Source organism: Nomascus leucogenys, chromosome 8 (genome assembly GCF_006542625.1).
Source record: "Nomascus leucogenys isolate Asia chromosome 8, Asia_NLE_v1, whole genome shotgun sequence".
NCBI classification, from domain to species: Eukaryota; Metazoa; Chordata; class Mammalia; order Primates; family Hylobatidae; genus Nomascus; species Nomascus leucogenys.
This window is the reverse complement of record NC_044388.1, coordinates 64,079,531-64,106,527: the sequence shown is the minus strand read 5'-3', so window position 1 is coordinate 64,106,527 and position 26,997 is coordinate 64,079,531. Positions and strand designations below refer to the sequence as shown.

The 26,997-nt window shown below is 36.5% G+C and overlaps 1 protein-coding gene across 1 annotated transcript in view; it reads left to right on the top strand.

The window, feature by feature from the left end:
• DTNBP1 (dystrobrevin binding protein 1) overlaps positions 1 to 26,997 on the top strand; it is a 145,030-nt gene that overhangs the window by 6,036 nt on the left and 111,997 nt on the right. Inside the window, exons 2-4 of the mRNA XM_003263537.2 lie at positions 4,902 to 4,955; positions 5,674 to 5,724; positions 20,536 to 20,596. Of these exons, the coding sequence (XP_003263585.1) occupies positions 4,902 to 4,955; positions 5,674 to 5,724; positions 20,536 to 20,596 (166 nt within the window). The remainder of the gene's footprint in view (positions 1 to 4,901; positions 4,956 to 5,673; positions 5,725 to 20,535; positions 20,597 to 26,997) is intronic.

The following is a 26,997-nucleotide window of genomic DNA, read 5'->3' as shown; positions in this document are numbered from 1 at the left end:
CGAGGCTTTGGCTTTTCCCTGATCTCACTTAAGAGAGAAAAAATTGATGAACACTTATGTGAAAATGTAATAGATTGGATGTGCCTTATGACAAAATACGCTAATTCATACATTTCTGTGGTGCTTTAAAGCAATCGTCCTCACCTTTCCTAATAGCCAGTGATGTAGACAGTTGGAAATTGAGTTACAAATAAATGAAACGTCATGCAGGTTCCCCACGCTGTTGAATCACTGGCTGATCTCATCAGTCATTGTAGTACTCAATGCATCATTGTGTTTATCTACATCTTTTTCTTTTCTTTTTTCCTCTGAGACATGGTCTCACTCTGTCACCCAGGCTGGAGTGCTGTAGTATGCTCATGGCTCACTGCAGCCTCAACCTCCTGGGTTCAAGCAATCCACCCACTTCAGCCTTCCAAGTAGCTGGGACTACAGGCATACACCACCACGCCTGGCTAATTTGTATATTTGGAAGACAGGGTTTCGCCATGTTGCCCAGGCTTATCTACATCTTTTTACACTTTTTGTCTAAGCAATTTTGTGAGTCACCCCCCTTTTTCAGTAGGAAGCCTCCATTTTAGTATTTTCTACAAAGCTCAAAGACATAAATATGCTGGTGTCAAATTAAGGTGAAGTTGTTGGAGCTATCTAAAAATAAAATTATTGAACTTTATGACATTTGAGGTTTAGTGCTTTGAACTTGAAAGTCGTCATTAGTAGAAAATAGTTGTCAGATGGCTCACTTAGTCTATATATTAATATGCTTACACAGCACTTATGTGTTCATGGGGTATATGGTACTTGGGAGAAGACCAAGAACAGGGCTGGGCAAGCCTTTTGTAGGCACATTGGGAACCTCTGCTTTATTTCACCTTAGCCCAGTAATGTAGTACATTGGTTTCTCAACTTTCTTGATGGGGATCACCTTTATTATCACTTTCATTTGAAATTAGCTCTGTAGTTTCCAGAATGCCTTTAAGGTCATATTTGGAATTTTATTGAATTCTTGTGGCAAATCTTTATGGTTGAGTATAATACTACCATTTTACATTTGAGGAAACTGGAATATTCCCCCAGGTCAGTATTTCCTTCACAGTGTGTCATGATATTGTAGGACATTAAACAGACTTTATGAGTGGGTTGTTTCCAGGACAGAATAAGTTCTCCAGAGAAACTGGAGTTATCCCAAAATAAAAATAGTGGGCTAATTTCAGGTGAATTCTGGGTTTTGAGGATGTTATTTTAGAAAATACCTTTTTGGTTTTTTGTTACTTTCTTAAGTATATCTGATCTTTTATATTTTTCATCTTAAGAATAATAGTTGGAAACAAGAAAGTTTAGCAGGCAAAAAGATGACTATTTTCAACTTTCCTATAGCTACTTTGTTTTTTTACTTTTTTTTTTAACTTCATTTTACTTTCCTATAGCTACTTTGTTTTTTACTTTGTTTTTGTTTGTTTTTTAGCAGGGAAAAAGATGACTATTTCCAACTTTCCTCTGGCTACTTTGTTTTCTCCAACAGTTTCTGCATTTTGGCACATTGACCATTTATTTGGAGAAGATGTGGTGAGAAAAGATGAATACCTAAAAGATTGTTTTTGTTATTAAAAATGTTTTTTTGGCTGGGTATGGTGATTTGTGCTTCTAATCTCAGCACTTGGGGAGGCTGAGGTGGGAGGATAGCTTGAGCCCATGAGTTCAAGACCGGCCTAGGCAACATAGGGAGACCCCTGTCTCTACAAAGGATTTTTAGAAACTAGCTGGGTGTGGTGGTGTGAGCCTTAGTCCCAGCTATTTGAGAGGCTAAGGTGGGAGGATCACTTAAGACCAGGAGCTTGAGGCTGCAGTGAGCTATGATTGCTCCATTGCACTCCAGTCTGGGTGACACAGCAAGACCCTGTCTCAAAAACAAAGTTGTTTGTATTTTACAAAGTCTCAAACACACACACAAATAGAATAACACAATGAACCACATATATCCATTGCTGAGATTTAACAATTTTCAGATATTGCCACGTTTGCCTTGTCTCTCCCTTTATTTACAATGTAAATCTCAGACTTGCCTACTATACCTGTGATATGTCAGCTTGCATCACTAAAAAGGAAACACATTACATAAATGCAATGCTGATTTCATAACTAATAAAATTAACACTAATTCTTTGATATTATCAATTATGCAGTCCATAATCAGACTTCCTTTGTTCTTAGAAATGACTTTTTACAGTTGGTTTGTTCAAATCCAGATCAGATAAGTTTCACATATTAACTTTGGTTAAAGACCAATTTTTAAAACAGATGACTATTAAAGAGCCACATGGGGAAGCTTTTGTTGAATCTTCCAACAATTTTACTTTCTGTTCCCTGTAACACTCCTTTTCATTTCAAACAAGTTTTTTCTTTTTGTGGGTGGCGGGGAGGAGATGGGGTAGGGGGACGGAGAAGAGAATTCCAAACTTGGCATATTACAATTAAGAAATTAAAAGTTTGTTTTAGAAATAAATAGTTGAAATACCAACTTAGAGATTTGCCGGATCATATAATTAGAGTAGTCCAAAGAGGATCTTAGGAATTCCCTTTCACACTCAGCTGTATAGAATTGTCCTGAATCACTAAAAATAATGCGAGAATCATTTTGAGTATGATGCACTGCTGTATATAGCTAACTAGGATAATTTTGCCTGAGATGTTCCAACTAAGTATTTTGATCAAACTTTATAGTGGAAATAGTAGAGCATGGCCATAAAAATTGTTTTCCCTAGCTTTTGCTTAATCTTGGTTTAAACCGGATTTACTAGTTTCCAAGATAAGCTTAGAAATTTACATTAGACTTTTACACAATTTCCTAGACTTATCTAGAGAGATATACTAATTACTTTTGTATTAAAGAGATTGCTGAATCTTTTGAATATTGCAGAGGAATTGATCTTGTCAATATTTTATTTTTTGAAAAAGATCATAGAGTAATATGAAACTCTTTGTATGACATTGGCATTCTAATTTGGTTTAAAAAAATGCAGTTTATCAGAAGTCCCCATATGGTGCTTAATCAGACATTATAGACAGAAAAGATGGAATCCTGTTTCAGAACCAGCCTGCATAGTTGTGCAGGTTGTACACTGTACCATGCATAGTTGAGGCATTCATGCAAGAGTCAACTTGTGTATTAGGACAGTTTCTGGATGATGGCAGTAAAGTGTCTGGAGGAAGGAACACCTATTTCTGTTTTTACAAAGACTTCGTAGGGGCCAGCAGTAGTACTGTGGCCTATATTTTCAGTTTCTGTTTACAAATGAATATTTGTTGAAGTGATTGAGAAGAATGTGTACATGATATCTCATTTTATATGATATTACTGCATACTGTAGCACTCACTTATTGGCAGCCTCAGTTATCTGTAACAGAGTCCACAGCCAAAATAAAGTAAAACTGGGCCAGTGAAGTGAAAATAAATTGTACATTTTATGAACATCGTATTTGACATTTAAAAGAGCCTGTTAATTCTATATATGCAGCTCTAGCCCATTTATCTGTTTTCCAGTGCAATAATTTAAAAGCAGCAAGTAGAGGGGAGGAAACTGCTAGAGTTAAATAGCTAGCAGAAGCAGTGAGTGAGAGCTGACAGCCAGGTGACCAATGGTAGAGAAAGAAAATTTAGGAAAGGTAGACATAAGAGCCCAAACAAACACAAAACTACCATAGATTGGTTTCAGGTTAATAGATGAAGATGCATTTCTATCTCAGAAGTATCAGGGGAGAATACTGTTTTGCTGCAAAATGTAGTCAATGATATTCTTAATACTGATCCTGAGTTATCACAAAATGTTAAATGAAATATACCAAGTCCTCTTTAATGAAAGAAGTTTGTAATATATTTTAAAAAGCTTTTTCTCAACTAAAATTTCAAATGCTGTGGGCGCTTAAAGAGATTTGAAGGCCTGGGTAGCATCTACTTAATGAAGTGTGCTGCTTAGACATCTTTGTTACCTATTGATTTCTCCTATGTGGAACATGACTTTTTCTAAAGATGCCAGATGAATTATGTTTCTGTGGTCTGATCACATTTAGGAATCTTGGTTTCTAAAAAAGGGACTTGGGGTAAGAATATGAAAATAAGGCCTGGTGTGGTAGCACACACCTATAATCCCAGCTCTTTGGGGAGGCTGAGGTGGGAAGATCACTTGAGGCCAGGCGATAGAGACCAGACTGGGCAACATAGTGAGACCAAAATAAAAGTGAAACAAATAGCTGGGCATGGTGGCACATATCTGTAGTCCTTGTTACCCAGGAGGCTGAGGTGGGAAGATTGCTTGAGCCCAAGAGTTTGAGGTTACAGTAAGCTAAAATCGCACCACTATATTCTAGCCTGGGCAACAGAGTGAGACCATCTCTTAAAAAAAAATTTGCTACAGATTTTCCATTTGTAGTATCTAACATATAGTAAACACTCAAATATTTGTTATCTTTTGAGGTACTTAATTCTTGCTTAAAAAAAAAAAAAGTAGCTTATCTGACCTAAAATTTTAACATGTGAAAATTTGTGGTTGAAAAATCTCTGGGCTGGGTGGGGTGGCTCATGCCTGTAATCCCAGCATTTTGGGAGGCTGAGGCAGTAGGATCATTTGAGGCATGGGGTTTGAGACCAGCTTGGACAACATAGCAAGACTCCATCTCCACTAAATAAAAAAAGAAATTACCCAGGCGTGGTGGCGGGTGACTATATTCCCAGCTACACAGGAGGATGAGGTGGGAGGATCACTTGGGCCCAGGAGGTTGAGGCTGCAGTGAGTAATGTACATGTCACTGCACTCCAGCCTGGACAACAGAGTGAGACCCTGTCTCAAAAAAATAATAATAATCTCTTGACTTGTAAAAATATTATATTTTATATTGAATTATAGGCTGAAGACTTTAAGTGACAAGTCAAGAGAAGCAAAAGTGAAAAGCAAACCCAGGTAAGCTTGTGCTAAGATTTTAACTTACTATGACTTAAATTTCATACAACTTTTGGTTGTGTTCACAATTGTGTAATTATATTAATGAACCTTAGATTTGTTGAGTGCATCTGACTACAAAATAATTTATTGATTCTTTCTAAATTTTGTAATGGGAAAATTTTCTAATAAAATTGTGAAATGGTTGAAAAAATGGTGAAGTATAATTGTTTGACAGTCAGTGACTTATTTGATCACAATTAGTCATTTTTAATTTGTATAAGAGCAAAAGTAAAAGTCCTGAATTATTGAAAAGCAAACTAATAATGAAATACTACTTGGCAAATGAGCCTCTTTAGCTATGTTAACTGTTTTATGTGAAAACGCCAGGATTGTGCTGTTTGTCCATTTTTTAAATTAAAGCATGTGACCAGATTTCATTTTCAACCTAGAGATGAACTGTGATCTTACATATTTGTTCTTACCACCATTATATTAAATCATTTATTGTATTGTATGCTGAAGACAATCTCTGGGGCAAAATGATGGTTGATAGTGTGTTACAGTACATTAACTCTGAAGTAAAACACATTTCTCTAAAAAAAAAAAAAAGTTTAATAATTGTCATTAGTGATTTTAAAATATATTACAATTGACAATGTCAAAATTCTTGTATGTACCTTTTTTTTTTCAGTTGGCTAAATCAAGAACAGTTTTAATAAGTGTTTCTTTTGGGCAGGACTGTTCCATTTCTGCCAAAGTACTCTGCTGGATTAGAATTACTTAGCAGGTAAGTGTTTTCATTTGTAGAGGAAGGTTATACTTCTGACTATTTTACTGACCAAAAATATCTGTTAATTTTGTAGGTTAAAAACCTTAAAACAGCTAAATTTTACCTTAATGCAGTCATTGGAAATTATTTATGTATTATTTTCCTTGAGGGCTTTCACTTTTCACTTCATTAGCACAAAGTCCATTCAAACTTTGAGCAGACAGATCACTATTGTATTTACAAGTCAATACTTTATGATAATATGTATGGCTTCTTTATTACAAGAAAATTGATTCTGGATTTGAGTCCCCAATAATTTTGTTTTTTTACTTTGATTCTTACGTCATTTCTTTTCCAATCCATTCTTTTATTGACATGGAGTTTAATATTAAAACATACGGTCTTTTTAGAGATAACATCAAAAGCACAAACAACAAGATAAAAATTAGACACAATGGACTTGGTCAAAATCAAATACTTTTGTGTGTCAAAGAACACCATCAAGATAGTGGAGTGACAAAACATAGAATGTGAGAAAATATTTGAAGATCATATATGTGAGGAACAGCATGTATCCAGAATATATAAAGAACTTTTAAAACTTAGCAATAAAAAGACAAATAACCCCATGAAGAAATAGGCAAAAGACTTGAATAGACATTTCTCAAAAGAAGATATGCAAACGACCAATAAGCACATGAAAAGATGCTCAACGTTGTTAGTCTTCAGGGAAACGCAAATCAAAACCACGATGAGGCCTGTCGCGATGGCTCATGCCTATAATCCCAGCACTTTGGGAGGCTGAGGCCGGCAGATCACTTGAGGTCAGGAGTTTGAGACCAGCCTGGCCAACTTGGTGAAACCCTGTTTCTTACTAAAAATACAAAAAGTAGCTGGGCCTGGTGGTGCATGCCTGCAATCCTAGCTACTCGGGGCTGAGGCAGGAAAATCACTGGAGTGCAATGGTGCGATCTCGGCAGAGGTTGCAGTGAGCCGAGATCGTGCCGTTGCACTCTAGCCTGGGCAACAAGACCGAAACTCCATCTCAAAAAATAAATAAATAAGTAAGTACAGTATGTGGTTAAAGTATGTCATTATACATAGTTCTGTACTTACTAATGTGCCATTTGACAGATATGTGGTAAAGATGTATGTGGGAGACAGTATGCTGCTTTTCCTTGTCTGTATTTGTTATGACACAATCACCGATACCTACATTTTCCTTTCTCCTTTCTATTTCTTCATTAGGTTTCTTTTTATGGTTGCTAAATCTAGAGATTTTTCTTCTCTGAAGTGAAAAGTACTTAATATGATATTTTCTTCCTTTGTTTTGTTGCGTGAAGAACAGAAATGAACATGAAAAGAAGTGTAGTACAAATTAATCAGTAATGTATTATTTACTATTTACATTTTATCTTTATTTTTTCTCTAGAAACTTAGTTGAAATAACTTCATTTTACTGAAAAATTTATGTTAGAGCTATCAACTTTTTGTGTGGTACATTTTTTGGGGATAGGGTTGCATTTTGGGAGTTAATATGGAAAATTTACATCCGTAAGACGGTGTCAATAATGTGTTTATACATTGCACTGAAACAGTCTTTTCCCATTGGAACTAAAATTGAATGTGGGAAAGACCATTTTAAATAGCAAATGTTTAAATCATATTTTTAATTTAATTTTTTTATTTTTATTTTTTTATTTTTATTTTTTATTATTATACTTTAGGTTTTAGGGAACATGTGCACAATGTGCAGGTTTGTTACATATGTATCCATGTGCCGTGTTGGTTTGCTGCACCCATTAACTCGTCATTTAGCATTAGGTATATCTCCTAATGCTGTCCCTCCCCCGTCCCCCCAACCCACAACAGTCTTCGGAGTGTGATGTTCCCCTTCCTGTGTCCATGAGTTCTCATTGTTCAATGCCCACCTATGAGTGAGAACATGTGGTGTTTGGTTTTTGTCCTTGCGATAGTTTACTGAGAATGATGTTTTCCAGTTTCATCCATGTCCCTACAAAGGACATGAACTCATCATTTTTTATGGCTGCATAGTATTCCATGGTGTATATGTGCCACATTTGCTTAATCCAGTCTATCATTGTTGGACGTTTGGGTTGGTTCCAAGTCTTTGCTATTGTGAATAGTGCTGCAGCAAACATAAGTGTGCATGTGTCTTTATAGCAGCATGATTTATAGTCCTTTGGGTATATACCCAGTAATGGGATGGCTGGGTCATCATATTTTTAATTTTAAAAATGTAATATACATAACATAAAATTTATCTTAACCATTCTTAAGTTTAGCAATGCTGAGTACATTCACATGGTTGTGCATCGAATCCCAAAAACTCTTTTCATCTTGCAAAATGGAAACTCTGTACCTATTAACCAACAACTCTCATTTCTACTCCCTCCTCTCCATCCCAGGCAACCATCATTCTATTTGCTTTCTCTGTGAATTTGACTATTCTAGGAACATCATATAAGTGAAATTATAAAGTACTTTTGTGTGTGACTGGCTTATTTCATTTAGCATAGTGTTTTCAAAGTTTATGTTGTAGCATGTGTCAGAATTTTCTTTCTTTGAAAAGCTGAATATTCTATTGTAAGTATGTACCATATTTTGTTTATTCATCTGTTGATGGACACTTGAGTTGCTTCCACTTTTTGGCTGTTCTAAATACTGCTGCTAGGAACGTGAGTGACAAGTATCTTTTTGACACCTTGCCTTCAGTTCCTTTGGGTATATACCCAGCAGTAGAATTATTGGATCATATGGTAATTCTGTGTTTTATTCTTTCTGGAAACACCATACTGTTTTCCATAGTGACTGTATCATTTTACTTTCCCATCAGTATTGTATAAAGGTTCTAATTTCTTCCTATCCTCACCAACGCTCGCTATTTTCTTGTTTTTTATTATAGCTACGCTAATGAGTATGAGGATATTCCCCTATGTTTTCTTCTAAGAGTTTTTCTTGTCAAGATTGTTTTGGCTATTGAAGGTCATTTGAGATTTCTTATGAATTTTAAGATGTATTTTCTATTGTTTGCAAAGAATGTCATTGGGATTTTGATTGGGATTAAATTGAATCTGTGGTTGTTTTGCTTATTACAGATAACAATGTTAAGTATTCCAATCCATTAACATGGAGTGCTTTTTCTATTTATTGATGTCTTCTTTAATTTCTTTCAATATTGTTTAGTACTTTTCATTGTATGAGTCTTTCATCATCTTTGTTAATTCCTAAGTATTTTTTTGATGCTATCATTTATGAAATTGTTTTCTTAATTGCTTTTTTGAATTATTTATTGGTAATATATAGAAACAACTGACTTGTGTATTGAGTATTTAGTATCGTACTTTGCTGAGTTCCTTTATCCTGATAGTTTTTTGTGTGGAACTTTCAGGGTTTTCTGCATATAAGACCATATCATTTATGAGTAGGAATCATTTTACTTCATTCATTCCAATTTGAATGCCTTTTATTTCTTTTTCTTGCCTAATTGCTCTGGCTAGACCATCCAGTACTGTGTTGAATCGAAGTGGAAAAAGCAGGCATCCTTGTCTTGTTCCTTGTCTTGATCCTGATCTTACAGGAAAAGCTTTCAGTCTTTCAACATTGAGTATAATGTCAACTATGAATTTTTATTATGTTGAGATTGTTCCTTTCTACTTTTAGTGTTTTTATCATGAAAGGATGTTGAATTTTGTCAAATAATTTTTCTGCATGAATTAGGATGACCATGTGTTTTTTCCTTTCATTCTACCAATCTGGTATATTATTACATTGACAGATTTTCATACGTTGAGCCATTCTTGCATTCCAGGAATAAATCCCACTTGGAAATTGTGTATAATGCTTTTAACATGGTGCAGAATTTAGTTTGCCAGTATTTTATTGAGGATTTTTGCATTAATATTCATAAGGGGTATTGGTCTGTAGTTTCCTTTTCTTGTATGCCTTTGGCTATGGTATCAGGGTAATGCTGGCTTATAGAATGAGTTAGGATTTACTTCTTCCTCTTCATTTTCTTTTTTAAAAGATTTTGAGAATGGTCAATGTTGGTTCTTTTTTAAATGTTTGGTAGAATTCACCAGTGAAGCAATCAAGTCCAGGGTTTTTCATCTTGAGGTTTTTTATTACTGATTCAATTTCCCATTTCTTCAGGATTCAGTCTTGGTATGTTTTGTGTTTGTGGGAATTTGTCCACTTCAGCTAGGTTATCCAGTTTGTTAGCATACATTGTTCATAGCACTCTCTTATAATCCTTTTTATTTCTGTAAGATTCATAGTAATAGTTCCACTTCATTATGGTTTTAGTAACTTGAGTCTTTTTTTTTTCTTGGTCAATCTAGGTAAACATTTGTTAATTTTGATAATTTAAATTGGTTTATCTTCAATCGTGTTGATTCTTTCTTCTACTCAAATGTACTTTTGAACTCGTCCAGTGAATTATTCATTTCAGTTATTATACTTTTAATCTCCAGAATTTCTTATTGGCTCCTTTCTGTTTTGTATCTACCATTGGTAGATATAAACGGTAGTAGTATTGATGTTACCATTTTGTTCATGTATCATTTTTCACATCTGACTGGCATGAGATTGTATGTATCTCATTGTGGTTTTAATTTGCATTGCTCTGATGATTAGTGATATTGAGCATTTTTTTCATCTTTGTTGGCTTCTTATATGTCTTCATTTGAGAAGAGTCTATTCATATCCTTTGCTCACTTTTTAATGGGGCTGTATTTTCTTGTTCATTTGTTCAAGTTCCTTATAGATTCTGGATATTAGTCTTTTGTTGGATGCATAGTTTGCAAAAACTTTCTCTCATTCTGTAGGTTGTCTGTTTATTGTGTTGTTTCTTTAGCTGTGCAGAAGCTCTTTAGTTTAAGTCCCATTTGTCATTTTTTGTCACTGTTGTTTTTGAGGTCTTAGTCATAAATTATTTGCTTAGGCCAATGCCCAAAAGGGTTTTTTTCTAGGTTTTCTTCTAGGGTTTTTATAGTTTGAGGCCTTACATGTAAGTCTTTAATCTTGAGCTAATTTTTGTGTATGATAAGAGGTAGGGATCCAGTTTTGTTCATCCATAAATGGCTAGCCAGTTTTCCTCGCACCATTTATTGAGTAGGGTGTCCTTTCCCCATTGTTTATTTTTGTTGACGTTGCTGAAGATCAGTTAGTTGTAGCTGTGTGACTTTATTTCTGGGTTCTCTATCCTGTTCCATTGATCTGTGTGTCTATTTTTATACTAGTACTATGATGTTTTGGTTACTGTAGCCTTATAGTATGGTTTGAAGTCAGGTAATGTGATGCTTCTAGCTGTGTTCTTTTTGCTTTGGATTGCTTTGGCTGTTCAGGCTCTTTTTTTGATTCTGTATGAATTTTAGATTTTTTTTTCTGATTTTGTGGAAAATGGCATTGGTAATTTGATGGGAATTGCATTGAATCTGTAGATTGCTTTGGGCAATGTGGTCATTTTAATGATATTGATTCTTCTAATCCATGAGCATGGAATGTTTTTTCATTTGTGTCATCTATGATTTCTTTCATCAGTGTTTTACAGTTCTCTTTGTAGAGATCTTTCACTTCCTTGGTTATATATACTAGGTATTGTGTGTGTGTGTGTGTGTGTGTGTCTATTGTAAATGAGATTGAGTTCTTGATTTGGTTCTCAGATTGAATGTTGTTGGTGTATTAAAATGCTGTGGATTTTATTTTTATTTATTTTTTAATTTTTATTTTTTAGTTTCTCAAATGAGTTGATGCTATGGATTTTTGTACATTGCTTTTGTATGTTGAAAAGTTACTGAAGTTGTTTATCAGGTCTATGAGTCTTTTGGAGGATTCTTTAGGGTTTTCTGGGTATATAGTCATGTTGTCAGCAAACAGAGATAATTAATTTGTCTTCATCTTTTCCTGTTTGGATACCTTATATTTCTTTCTCATGCTTGATTGCTTCAGCTAGGACTTCCAGTATTATGTTGAATAGGAGTGGTGAGAGTGGACATCCTTGTCTTGTTCCAGTTCTTAGGGGGAATGCTTTCAACTATTGCCCCTTCAGTATTATGTTGGCTGTGGGTTTGTCATATTTGGCTCTTAGTATTTTCAGGTATGTTCCTTTGATGCCTTGTTTGTTGAGGATTTTCATTATGAAGGGTTATTGAATTTTATCAAATGCCTTTTCTGTGTCTTTTGAGGAGATCATGTTGTTTTTGCTTTTAACTCTGTGTATGTGGTAAATCACATTTATTGATTTGTGTTTGTTGAACCCTCCTTGCATCCGAGGGATAAAACCCACTTGATCATGGTGAGCTATCTCTTTGATGTGCTGTTGGATTTAGTTTGATAACATTTTGTTGAGGATTTTTCTGTCTATGTTTATCAGGGATGTTGACCTGTAGTTTTCTTTTTTTGTTATGGCATTGCTAGGTTTTGGAATCAGGATAATACTAGTTGCATAGAATGAGGTGAAGGAGAAATCCCCTCTCTTCAATTTTTTGGAATACTTTCAATAAGATTGGTACCAGTTCTTTGTACGTCTAGTGGAATTTAGCTGTAAATCTATCTGGTCTAGGACTTTTTTTGGTTGGTAGATTTTTTTATTATTATTATTACTGATTGAACTTTGTAACTTGTTATTGGTCTGTTCAGAATTTCAGTTTCTTTCTGGTTCAGTCTGGAAGGTGATGTGTTTCTAGGAATTAATCCGTTTCCTCTAGGTCTTCTAATTTGTGCACATAGAGATGTTCTTAGTAGTCTCTGATGATCTTTTGTCTTTCTGTGGTGTCAGTTATGATGTCACTTCTGTCATTTCTGATAGTGCTTATTTGAATCTCTTTTCTTTTTTTCTTGGTTAATCTAGCCAGCAGTCTGTCAATCTTCTTTATCTTTTCAAATAACTAACTTTTTGTGTTGTTGATACTTTGTATGGTTTTTTTGGTCTTAATTTCATTTAGTTCTGCTCTGATCACAATTATTTCTTCTGTTAGCTTTGGGTTTAGTTTGTTCTTGCCTTTCTAGTTCTTTTAAGTGTGGTGTTAAGTTGTTAGTTTGAGATCTTTGTGTGTTTTGGTGTGGGCATTGAGCACTGTAAATTTTCTTCTTCATACTGCTTTTTCTATGTCTCAGAGGTTTTGGTATGTTGTGTCTTTATTTTCATTTGATTCAATTAATTTTTTTTTGATCTCTGCCTTAATTTCATTGTTTACCCAAAAGTCATTCAGGAGCAGGTTGTTTAGTTTCCATGTACTTGCATGGTTCTTAGGGTTCCTCTTGGTATTTATTTTGATTTTATTCCACTGTGGTCTGAGAAGATGCTTGATATGATTTTGATTGTTTTGAATTTATTGAGACCTGCTTTATAATTGAGCATGTGGTCAATTTTAGAGACTGTTCCATGTACAAATGAGAAGAATGTATATTCTATGGTAGTTAGGTGGAGTATTCTGTAGATGTCCATTAGGTCCATTAGGTTGAGAGTCTAATTTATTTATTTATTTATTTTAGTTTTGAATTATCTCCAAAATTTTTTTTTTTTTTTATACTTTAGGTTTTAGGGTACATGTGCACAATGTGCAGGTTTGTTACATATGTATCCATGTGCCATGTTGTTTTTCTGCACCCATTAACTCGTCATTTAGCATTAGGTATATCTCCTAATGCTGTCCCTCGCCCTACCCCCACCCCACAACAGCCCCCAGAGTGTGATGTTCCCCTTCCTGTGTCCATGAGTTCTCATTGTTCATTTCCCACCTATGAGTGAGAACATGCGGTGTTTGGTTTTTTGTCCTTGCGATAGTTTACTAAGAATGATGTTTTACAGTTTTATCCATGTCCCTACAAAGGATATGAACTCATCATTTTTTATGGCTGCATAGTATTCCATGGTGTATATGTGCCACATTTTCTTAATCCAGTCTATCGTTGTTGGACATTTGGGTTGGTTCCAATTCTTTGCTATTGTGAATAGTGCTGCAACAAACATAAGTGTGCATGTGTCTTTATAGCAGCATGATTTATAGTCCTTTGGGTATATACCCAGTAATGGGATGGCTGGGTCAAATGGTATTTCTAGTTCTAGATCCCTGAGGAATCGCCACACTGACTGCCACAATGGTTGAACTAGTTTACAGTCCCACCAACAGTGTAAAAGTGTTCCTATTTCTCCACATCCTCTCCAGCACCTGTTGTTTCCTGACTTTCCAAATCTTTGTTAGTTTTGTGCCATATCTGTCTAGTGCTGCTGGTGGGATGTTGAAGTCCCCCACTGTTATTTTATGGCTACCTCTTTTTTTAGGTTCTAGTAGTATTTTATAAATCTAGTAGTATTTTATAATAAGTCTTGTGATGTTGGGTACATATATATTTAGGATACGATATCTTCTTATTGAATTCAGCTCTTTATCATTATGTTGTACCCTTCTTTGTCTTTTTTTTTTTTTTACTGTTCTTGATTTAAAGTTTGTTTTATCTGATACAAGAGTAGCAACCTCTGCTCTTTTTTGGTTTCATTTGCATGAAAGATCTTTCTCCATCCCTTTATTTTGAGCCTATGGGTGTCATTACATGTGAGATAGGTCTCTTGAAGGTAGCAGAGGTTGGGTCTTGTTTTTTTAATCCAACTTGCCACTGTATATCTTTTAAGTGGAGGATTTAGGCTGTTTCCTTTCAAGGTTAATATTGATATGTGAAGTTTTATTCCTTTGATAGTGTTGTTAGCTAGTTGCTTTGTAGTCTTGATTGTGTGATTGCCTTATGGGGTCTGAGCTTTGTACTTATGTGTGCTTTTATGGTAGCAGGTATCATTCTTTCATTTCCATGTTTAGAACTCCTTTGAGCATTTCCTGTAGGTCCAGTCTGATGGTGATAAATTCCCTTTGTGTTTGCTTGTCTGGGAAAGATTTCATTTCTTCTTTGTTTATGAAGCTTAGATGAACAGAATATAAAATTCTTGGCCAGCAATTTTTTTTTTTTTAAGGAGGCTAAAAATAGGCCCCCAGTCTCTTCTGACTGTAAAGCTTCAGCTGAGAAGTCCACTATTAGCCTGATGGGTTTTCCTCTATGGGTAATTTGGCCCTTTTCTCTAGCTGCCTTTATGATTTTTGCTTTTGTGTTGACCTTAGTCTGATGACTATTTGTCTTGGAGATGTCATCTTATATGGTATCTCACAGGAGTCTCTGAATTTCTTGATTCGAGATTTCAGCTTCTCTAGCAAGATTGGAGAAATTTTCCTGGATTATTCCCTCAAATATGTTTTCTAAGTTGCTTGCTTTTTCTTCTCTCTCAGGAATGCTAATAAGTGAAAGGTTTGTTTGCTTTACATAATCCCATATTTCTTGAAGGCTTTGTTCATTTTTAAAAAATTCAGTTTTCTTTATTTTTGTCTGACTTGGTTAATTTGAATGACTGGTCTACAAGCTCTGTAATTCTTTCTTCTGCTTTGTCTAGCCTATTAACTATATTTTAAAATTCCTTTAGTAAATTTTAGAATTCAAGCAGTTCTATTTGTTTCTCTCTTAATATAGCTGTCTTGTCTATCATATGCTGAATCAGTTTTCTGGTTTCTTTGTATTGGATTTCAACTTTTTTCTTGGATCTTGTTGAGTTTAGTTGCAATACATATTTTTTATTCTTTATTGGTCGTCCTATACATTTCAGTCTGGTTAGGATCCATTGCCAGAGAGCTAATGTGATCCTTTGAGATGCCAGAACACTCTGGCTTTTTGTACTGCCAGAGTTCTTGCACTGATTCCTTCTCATTTGAGGAATTTGTCTCTTTTTATTTTGAATTTGCCATCATTTGGATGTGACTTTTTTTTTCCTTAAGGGTATGACTGTGGTATATGTTGTGTATTATCATTTGCCTTTGTTTCTGGGGGCTTCCACAGAGCCAAATGCTATATGGGTTCCTTGGTTATGGATAGCTTCTGTGTAGTGGCTTTCTCAGATGATGCTTATTGTAGTGATGTATTGGCTCTAAGAACTGACACCTAACACCTTATCTCCTATGTAGGTGAGGATGTGGAGATCCCAGGGGGCTCATCTTGTGGACTACCTAGCACTAAGCCCTTTTCGTAGCAGATTTTTATTTGTTGATGCAGTTCGGGCTCTAGTCCAGTAGATGGCACTTAAGAGTAAGAGCCGGCAGGTAGGCTGGCGTTGGGTGGAAGGGGATGGTGGAAGTGGGTAGGGGATGGTGGTGAGAAGAGATCCTGTGGGGTGTGCTGAGGTCTTGGGGGAGAAGGTGGGTGAGTACACCCACTCCTCATTCTGTGCTGGCAAGAACGTGATCCATTTCCTATCATGCCCCTGTCACAAGGCTCCCAACCTTCATTTCATAAAGATTTTGTCCTTTGGTTCCTGGCTGCAGGTTGCGGGTACACTCCTCTGAGGGCTGCCACCAAAATGGGCTCAGGGAGAGTCTCTTCCTCCAGATGGGAGCAGGCAACTCTGCGACTTGTCTTCCTTTGCTGGGATGTTGTTGCTCTGTGTAGGAAAGGGGAGTTGGGCCCTACCCTTCCTGAAAGCTTGAGCTGTGCAGGGCTCACTTTCAGTAGAGGTGGAGCTGCTACAAGAAGCATGAAATACGTTGTGTGTCCGAGTGCACGTGCTGGCCCCTGGCAGGGAGAACACTGCTGCATCAGCAACAGTGTAGGGGGATGCAGGAGATGACCCCTTCCCCACATCCATTCCTGGGAAATGATACTTCCTCTTGTAGCGGTTGGCACTGTGCCTGCATTTCCTTTGTCCCAAGGGGTGCTTTTGATGGGCTGCACTCTCTTCCACTTAGGGATGGCCCACGCAGGGGGTTAGATCTCCAGAGATCTCACAGTTACCTGGGGAACTGCTGGTTCCCTGTGCTTGCCAAAGTTCGAGTGTTCTGTGAGGTGTGTTTGCAGGGAATCTGGTGGTGTGGTGACTCAAGGGCAGAGAATCCCTGTGCAGGGTAGCATCCCACTGCCGGTGCACGATGAGTATGGTATCTGGCACCTGAGAGGAGTGTGGACACGCCTGTACACACGAGTTGGCCACCGGATTCTCCAGCCCCAGGAGGTTTTCAAGTCACCACCACTAGTGTTGCTCTGAGTCACAAGGGCAGAGGAGCACTCTCCAACAGTTTGATGGTCAGGAGATTTTTGGAGGGGTAAGGGAAGCAGAGAACTACTCCCACCTACCCTTTCCACAGGGCTCCAAGGTCCTTGAGGGTCGATCTCTGCCAGAGTCTTGCTGCTTTCCTTTTCTGCACCCCAGCTTCTTCCCAAGGGCACTCTGACAGGTCCTGGCTCCCTTCCTTCAGTTTTCTGTCTAGAATTTGTCCACTCACCAGTAACTTTAATCTATTTTTTGAGAAAAACTGGCTTTTGAGTAAGCCATCTTGGGACAAAAACAAAAACAAACACACACACACACACACACCACAAAACAAAAAAACAATTGCATCTGTTATTGAATGTCCTAGTCTTTAAGCGTCTGGCTCTCCAAGAGGGAAAAGAGAACAAAGAAAGGGGACAAAACCAGACGTTGGCCTTTTAAATCCTCTGAAAATTGCTAGCCAGAGCAGGAGGGGTTTGCAACAGTAGCTGCCTCTGTGTCTGCATCTCCCTGAGTAGAAGCAGCAATTGTGATCAGAGCACAGACTCCCTGATGTTTGGAGCACAGGGTCCTTATTGGCCCACCTTGACTTTCATAAGCCGTGTACAAGCTACTTCAGGAACAAGTGCTTGGCTGCCTGTCCAGGGGTTGGGGTGATGGATGGGTAGCTGCCATTGTGCTAAAACCTGAAGTCAACTGAAATGAACCTCAATTTACCCTCCAAACCTTCCCCTGGAAGTTGCAAGCCTTCAATAGATTCTAGAGTCCCAAAATAGTTACATCAGACAGATTCTGCCAATGTGATTGTGGTCTAGGTAGGGTGACAGATTCTAGATGCTTCTTACTCTGACATCTTCTATTTCCTAAATCATAATGTTTCAAAGAGTGTAGTACAACACAGTCTACAGTTACTTTTCTATATTCCTATAGCTCTAATGCTATATAGTTAGTCCTTTCCTTTGTCTACCAAGTAAGGTAATTATTTACATGTGTGTTCATCTTCCTAACTGTATTGTGAACACTTCCACTAGTCTTCCCATAGTATACGTAGAATATATTCAATAACGATTTGAATGCAAGAATTACACATTATGAATGTGGCTTCTTCATTTCATCATCATTGACTTGTGATTTTTAAAGATGTTTGAGTTTGAACACAGAAAAATTGAAGGAGTTTACATCCAGTGTCTTTATCTCAGTAAAATGGAGTAAGTTCATCCATCTGTTGAAAGTGATTGGATGGGGATGAGTTTCAAGGCGGCATGAGATGTGTAATACCTGCTATGTGTACTTCAGGGAACAGTCTAATAGCAATAAATTTTTTTTAAGTGCTGATTGGCAGCTAAGGCCCATGCGAGGTTGGATAGCATGCATTGTAATGGATTTAGTGCCTTTCTCCAAACTGCTTCATGGCATAAAAGTAGAGCAGAGAACATGAATGATTGCGATAGTCTAGGTTTAGAGAATGCCGAAAACAGTAGGAAAATCATGGATGAACTAGGTGCTGAACTAGGAAAGTAGAAATGAGGGAGGGTGATGTATAATGGCAAGGTGGATGTGAAAAGCATACATAATAATGGGGAGAAAAGGAAATGGTGAGATGTTAGGAAAAGTGATCTGGAGTCTAAATTTGGCAAGTGAGGATTAATTTTCTCTTTCCCACTGAGTTAAGAAAATGATAGAAAATTTTACCACGAAGTCCTGAATTTTCAATTTATAATTAGTCTATTTCCTCACTCAACAGACATTTAATGTGTCTCTTGTTTGTTAGGTTCTGTGCTAACTACCAGGACAACAAAGATGCAAAAGTAAAATTTATATCTCAGCAGTTCTGGTGCCTAACAATGCTTGGCATTTAGTAAATACTTGTTGATTTTAATTGATACTTACATAATCTGGTACATCCAAGAAAATTTTCTAGCTTTCTGTTAGTCAACAATGACAGCAGGACTGTATTATTTGTGTGACCTTCCACCTTAATTTTCATCACATGTGGACTCCAGTATCACCTGGATTATTCAGATTGATTTTCTTACTTAAATTCAGTAGAAAAATTGTGAATCTGACTATGAGGGGAGGCAATATGAACTCATTAAATATGTATTTCTGTTTCAAGAAATATTAGCTGGATAGCTAGAATTTTAGATTGGGAAATCAGGTTTACATCAGCAATTAAATGAATAGTAGTTTAGAAGTTTTATTTTTTAACTTCTCATTTTGAAATAATTTCAGATTTACAAAAAAATTGCAAAAATAGAACAAGCAATTTCAGCTTTCCCGATGTTAGCATTTCATATAGCCACAGTACAATGATCAAACCAGAAAATTAACATTAGTAAATACTTTAATCCATAGGCCTTATTCAGATTCCATCAATTATCCCACCAGTGTCCTTTTTTCTGGACTACGATCCAATCGAGGATCACACATCATATTTAGTCACAATGTCTCCCTTATCTTCTTTAACATGGAACAATTCTTTAGTCTTTGTCTTTCATGACCTCAGTACTTTCGAAGAGTACTGGCCAAGGCTGGGCATCGTGGCTCATGTCTGTAATTTCAGCACTTTGGGAGGCTGAGGTGGGTGGATCACTTGAGTCCAAGAGGTTGAGGCTGCAGTGAGCTGTGATCACACCACTCCAGCCCAGGTGACAGAGTGAGACCCTGTCTCAAAAAAAAAGAAAAAAAGTACTGGCCAATTATGTTTCAAAATGTCTATAAATTTGGATTTTTCTATTTCCTTGTAATTAACTGTAAGTTAGTACTTTTTTTGGCAAGAATACCAGAAGAGTGATGTTATATCCTTCCCAGTGCATCACATCAGGAGGCACATAATGTTGATGTGTCTCATTTACTGTTGACATTAATTTTGATCACTTTATTAAGGATGTGTCTCCCAGGTCTCTCCTCAGTTAACACTGTTTTCCCACTTTTAGTTAATGATTATCCTATGGGCAGATACTTTGAGGCTGTGTAAATATCCTGTTTCTTTTTGTGCTTTTACCCACTAATTTTATCATCCATTAAAATTCTTTTTAAAACAATTATTACTATTGTGTTTACTAATTGGGGATTTTTTTTTCTCATCATTTCTTTTAAAATTACTAACTGGGGCCGGGCACAGTGGCTCACGCCTGTAATCCCTGCACTTTGGGAGGCCGAGGCGGGAGGATCAGGAGTTCGAGACCAGCCTGGCCAACATGGTGAAACCCCGTCTCTACTAAAAATACAAAAATTAGCAGGGCATGGTGGCATGCACCTGTAATCCCAGGTATTTGGGAGGCTGAGACAGGAGGCTTGCCTGAACTCGGGAGGTGGAGGTTGCACTAAGCCGAGATCGCACCACTGCACTCCAGCCTGGGCAACAGAGTGAAACTCCGTCTCAAAAAAAAAAATTACTAATTGGATTTCTATTACAAGGAAGAGTTTTTCTCTTCTCTCTTATTGATTTATTTATTCAATTATTTACATCACCATGGACTCAGGGATATTTGTTTTATTCTTTGAGTTATAATCCATTAATACCATTATGTATTTTGTTGCTCAAATTGTCACAGATTTGGCCACTGGAAGCTCTGTCAAGTTGACGTCTGTGTCCTTGCAACATGTCCCCATTATTTTTTGAGTGTTTCCTTTCCAGCACCACAGGATATTCCACATTCATCTTTAGATAGTATTTCCTTTTAATGTGTGGTTTGCATTTCAAATTATTTTTTGCTTTTTTTTAGGTATGAGGATACATGGGCTGCACTTCACAGAAGAGCCAAAGAATGTGCAAGTGCTGGAGAGGTAAAGAATTGGCTAATCTTATACTTGTGGCAAACTTTCCTTTTTCAGTGCTAAATGGTATTTTTTAAAAATTGAATTTATAATTGTTTGTGTCAAAATGTTTTGCAGGATATCTGAAATTGAATCTAGTCGTCGATGATGAAACTCCCTGAATCAAGCACCTTTTTATCATTTCTCTGTCAAGTAATTTAGTTTAGCTGAGCTAGAGAGTTTATAACTCTTATTCTAAGGACAGGTAAATACTTGTTTTATGTAGATATAATGCTCTGAATTTTAGTCTGATGAATTTGCAATATATGTAAATTATAAGACATCTCTTTCTACCCTATATAAGACATCTCTTTCTACACTATTTAAGAATTCCTTACTATTTGGTCAAAAAAACTTAACTTTGCTCAGTCTATCCAAAATTATTAATTTGCCTAACAAATAAATACAAAAATTTCAGGGGTCATCCTCAGTTCACTTAGGAGAACAAAGTATTTTTAAGCACTAGTGTCTTGTAATTTAAATGACTTGGTAAATGTACGTAGCCAAAATCGAATACTCTCTTTGGTGTTGTTGATATCAATCAAACCTTACTTTTTTCTGAAATGATTTCTGTAATTCTGACTTTAAATAAATTTAGACTGATTTTCTTTACCATTTACCTAAATTAATGAAGCTGTAATGGTTATATATAACAGGAATATATATGATGAAATGTAGACACTAGCATTTCTCTTAGAACTTACTGAGAAGAAGAAAATGTAGGTTTCTGGTAGTAAGCAGAATAGATACTTTGAAAAGCCCTACAGCTATAAAACACTTAAATTTGGATATATTTTTTAAAAGTTCTTTAAGATACATTAAGCCCACAAAAATTAAGGGAAATGTAAAGGGCCAACAAAAACAACAACAACACAACAAAACAGAACAGGGAACTGAAATCAGAGTCATTAAAACAAAACAAAACAAAACATGGAAGTCAGGATCAAAATACTAACACAAAAGCTTTGGAGATTTGTGGGAATAGGAGACTTTGTCTGTGGGGATCTGAATCTGAGACTTTTGATAAAGCTCTTTGGACTTTGAGGTGGCTACATCCCCCCGGTGAAAGCTTAAGCTAGGGACAAAAAATACCTGTTGGCTAAAGGAGTCAACAAGGAAACCTGTCTGTCTACCTAAAAAGTTGGCATAGCCTCGTTTCTTGATTTGTTACCATGGTACTGGCCTCATAGGAGTATGGGGTTCTAAGTTATATTTCCTGCCTGATCAAGGAACCTCTAAGTTAAGAAATGAAAGAGTTGGCTGGGCACGGTGGCTCACGCCTGTAATCCCAGCACTTTGGGAGGCCAAGGCAGGTGGATCACCTGAGTTCAGGAGTTTGAAACTAGCCTGGCCAACATGGTGAAACCCCATCTCTAATAAAAATACAAAAATTAGCTGGGCGTGGTGGCACATGCCTGTAATCCCAACTACTCGGGAGGCTGAGGCAGAAGAATCGCTTCAACCTGGGAAGCGGAGGTTACGGTGAGCCGAGATTGTGCCATTGCACTCCAGCCTGGGTGACAGAGCAAAACTCTGTCTCAAAAAAAAAAAAAAAAAGAAAAAAGAAAGTTGCAAGTGATTTGTGTTCTTTGACACCCAACAAAAACAAATGCGAATTCTCCATGGATGAAACTGTCTAAACTTAGGTCCCTCAGATTTCCACAGATTAAATCAGGCTCCCTGTCCTCAAAATATTAGCAATCACACAAGTAAACCACCAAAAGTTTGAATCACCAGAACCAGAGTAATATTTAGACCCACAAAGGACTGTAGATACTGCACTATTGAATATTGACTGTTAAATAGTTATATATAAAATCTTTCAAGAGATAAAAGATGGACTTAAACATGAGTAAGGAAGAAGGCACTATCAAATATTTTAAAGTCATTGAAATTACAAACCCAAAAGATGTGCTTAACAGCAATTTGTGGCAGCTGAAGAAAGAAATAGTGAAGTAGAAGAGAGAGTCAAAGAGTACACAGAAAGGATCTCAGAAAGAAAATGGAAAATATGAAAGAGGAATTGATAGGCAGAGAATACTTATAAAAGGTCTTTAGGTTGAACCAGGTGAGATGCCAATATTTGACGAATTTTTATCTGTAGAATTGCAGTTTCGTATGAGTTAGCCCAACATATCCAGTAAACCTAAATAGTTCTAGAAAGAGCATGAGGGAAAGACAGTGTAGGAAAAAAATGTCTGAGAGTTTTCCATAAATGAGATATGTAAATCCTCAGATCCAGAAAGTACAACAAGCAAGCAAGATAATAATCCATTCCTAGACACCTCATACTGGAACTACAGAATCCAGCTGGGCACGGTGGCTCACGCCTGTAATCCCAGCATTTGGGGAGGCTGAGGCTGGTGGATCACCTGAGGTCAGGAGTTTGAGACCAGCCTGGCCAACATGGTGAAACCCCATCTCTATTAAAAATACAAAAATTAGCTGGGCATGGTGGTGTGTGCCTGTAGTCCAAGCTATTCGGAAGGCTGAGGCAGGAGAATCGCTTGAACCTGGGAGGCAGAGGTTGCAATGAGCCGAGATCATGCCACTGCACTCCAGCCTGGGCAACAGCAAGACTCTGTTTAAAGCAACAACAACAAAAACTACAGAATCCTGAAGGAGAGGAGAAGATCTTAACTAGAGAGAAGACAGATCACTTATAAATGAATGAGTTCCACAGCAAACTTTTCAAACTGTTGTCAAGAATTAGAGTAAAAGCAAGACATACTCAGATAAAAACAGATTTTTCTATCAGCAATCATCCAATAAAAGAACTTCTCAAGAATGTAATTCAGGAAAAAAGGAAACACATTTTAGAAGATGGGTCTGAGATGTAGGAAGGAATAGTGAGCAGAGAAAATGGTAATAAACATAGATAAATCTAAACAAACAGTGGGACATATATATTAGTTATCTAATTTGTGGGGTTAAAATGATAGAAGAATAATGCTAGATAACAAAGCATGTAAGATGGAAGGCAGATTATCAGCATTCAAGCATTCTAACACTTTTGTATTATTTGGGGGAAATGTATTGATATTGATTAACCTCACTTTTAAAAGTTAATTATGGAGGGCAGAATTTCAAGGGTAACCACATGCAAAAAAAATAGAAAGTGGTTGGGTGTGGTGGCTCACACCTATAATCCCAGCACTTTGGGAGGCCAAGGCAGGTGGATCACTTGAGGTCAGGAGTTTGAGACCAGCCTGAGCAACACAGTGAAATCCTGTCTCCAATAAAAATACAAAAAATTAGCCTGGTGTGGTGGCAGGCACCTGTAACCCCAGCTACTTGGGAGGCTGAGACAGGAGAATCACTTGAACCTGGGAGGCAGAGGTTGTAATGAGCTGAGATTGCACCACCACACTCTAGCCTGGGTAACAGAGCAAGACTCCGTCTAAAAAAAAAAAAAAAAAAAAAAAAAAAAATGTTTATCTTCTAAACTAGTAGAAAAAAACTAGAACAATGAGAAAGAATTCAGTCAATGCAAAAGATGACAAGAAACCAGAGGAAAATGCACAACAGCAGAATAAACAGAACAAGATAGTAAATGTGAATATATCTACAGCCTTAATATTTTTAAATGATTAATCTAGACTGCTAAAGGGTATAGTTTGAAAGACGAGGAAAAGTCTATTAATAGGTTATAAGCTACTTACAAGAGAAACACCTAGAACATTAGGACACAGAAAGATTGAATGTATGGGCATACCTCAGAAATATTGTCAATTTGGTTCCAGACCACTGCAATAAAGCGAATATTGCAAGAAAGCAAGTCACACAAATTTTTTAGTTTCTTAGTGCATATAAAAGTTATGTTTATACTATACCATTGTCTATTAAGTATGTCTAAAAAAGCAGTGTAATGCCTTAATTAAAAAATACTGTATTGTTTAAAAAATGCTGACAATTGCCTGAGCCTTCAGTGAATCATAACCTTTTTTCTGGTTGAGAGTTTCTTTTTTTTTTTTTTTTTTTTTAATGTTTATAGCTGCCGACTGATCAGGGTGGTGGTTACTGAAGGTTGGGGTGGTTGTGGCAATTTCTTGAATAAGACAGCGATGAAGTTTGCTGCATCTATTGACTCTTCCTTTTGCAAAAGATTTCTCTGTAGCATGCAGTGCTGTTTGATAGCATTTTACCCATAGTAGAACTTCTTTCAAAATTGGAGTCAATCAACTCCTCATCCATTCATGTTTGATCATGAGATTGCGGCAATTCAGTCACATCTGCAAGCTCCACTTCTAATTCGAGTTCTCTTGCTATTTTTACCGCATGTGGAGTTACTTCTGAAACCTTGAACCTCTCAAAGCCATCCATGAGGGTTGGAATCAATTTCTTCCAAACTCCTCTTAATGTTGGTATTTTGACTTCCTCCCATGAATAATGAATGTTTTGTGATGGCATCTAGAACAGTGCATTCTTTCCAGGAGGTTTTCAATTTAGTTTGCTCAGATCAATTGAAGGAACTTCTGTCTACGGCAGCTATAACGTTATAAAATGTATTTCTTAAACAATAATACATAAAAGTTGATATGACTCCTTAATTCACAGGCTACAGAATAGATGTTGTGTTAGCGGGCATGAAAACAATGTTAATTAACAGTTGCTTGTGTGCAGTAACTTGGTGTCTCCATGCTGGACACATATAAGTCATGCATATTAGCTGTCGATACTCTGTTCATACAGCCTCAGTGTGTAGACAATTTGAATTTCTAACAATTCTGATGTTCTAACAATTGTATTTGAAATGCAATTCGAGAATCTACCCACACATTGTTTTAAAATGTGTATCAAGCTTAAATATAAAGTTTTCCTATATATATAAAACTTGCTATTGATATTTGCAAGGCTTATGAATATTGGATAAAAAAAGGCATTCTACCTGGGAGACATTCTTCAATGTATGCCTATGGTGGCAAACCAAATCCAGCAATGTATAAAAAACAAACTACACTAAGTTTATTCCAGAATTAAAATGTTTATTTGACATTAGAAAATCTTTTACATGCAATTGACCTTGTTAAATATTAAAAGTGAAAATGATCATCAGATGCAGAAAATACATTTCATAAAATTAAATACCTATTCAGGGTAAAAAGTTTTAGCAAATTTTTAATGGAAGACAGCTTCTTTGTCCTGATATCTACCAAAAACCTGCAGTATTTGACTTGCAGTATTTTAATCCCATATTCGGCCATCTTGCTAAATTCTCTTATTCTAATACCTTGTATTTGGGGGTGCGAATTGTTTTGGGTAGATGGTAGGTTTGTTTGTTTCCTTCTAAGCCATACAACTTTTAATTTTTCATGTTTCTTATAGTGGGTAGAAACTCTAGTATAATGTTGAATAAAAATAGTTGAAGACCTTGTTCACATTTTGGCTTCATTAGACTTAAATGTGGAAAGGAAAACTATACATTTTTTAGAAAATAGTAGAAGAGAGTATGTTTAAGACCTTAGGGTGGGAAAGATTTCTTAAGTAAGATATGAAAAGCACCGCCATAAATATATTGATAATTTTTGTCAAAACTTTTTTTAATCAACACAGTGAAAAATTAAGTGATTTATAAGACAGAGGATAAGTGTTCAGAAAATATGAATAACCCCTATGAACCAATAAAAAGAGGATGAAAATAACCCAGGAGAAAAGTGAGCAAAAGATATCAGCAGGCATATTGCAGAAAAGAAAACAGGAATGGCCAATACATAGTATAATATGTTCAACCTTGCTCAGTATCAAGGAAATGCAAATTGAAACCCCAAATTTTCACTCATTAGATTACCAAAAATTTAAGAAGCTTTGAGCTTTCTGTGCAGATGGTCATTATTTGCAGATGACAGTTTTGTTTCTTTCCTCGGAAGAAACGTGATGATAAACAACTAGAACTTGGGAGTATAAACTGGAACAATCACGTTAGAAAAAATGAGTTGGCATTAAGTAGAAGTTAAAGTTGCACATGCCTTTCAAGCAACAATTCTGCTTCTAGGAATTTTTGCAGAGCATTGCATCCAACCTGCAGGGGCTGGGGAGGGGGATCTCATTACCCTAGGCCCTGGGCGATGAGGAGATGGATATCTTGGACACATCTGCAATTCATTTGTGAAACCCTTGCACATGTGCACCTTGAGATTTGTACCAGAATGTTTGTAGCAAGCTTGGTTTAATCTTTGGACAGCTCCAAAGTCCATCTGCAGGGAAAAGTGTGGTATTATTCATAAAATACCGTATACAGCAGTGAAAATTAGTGAACTACTACACCTATATGTATCAACATGGATGAATCCCATGTTAAATGAAGACTGTGTCCTATAGAGGAGCTTTAACAAAAATCATTCTTTTGATTATAAGAAGCATTAACAATATAT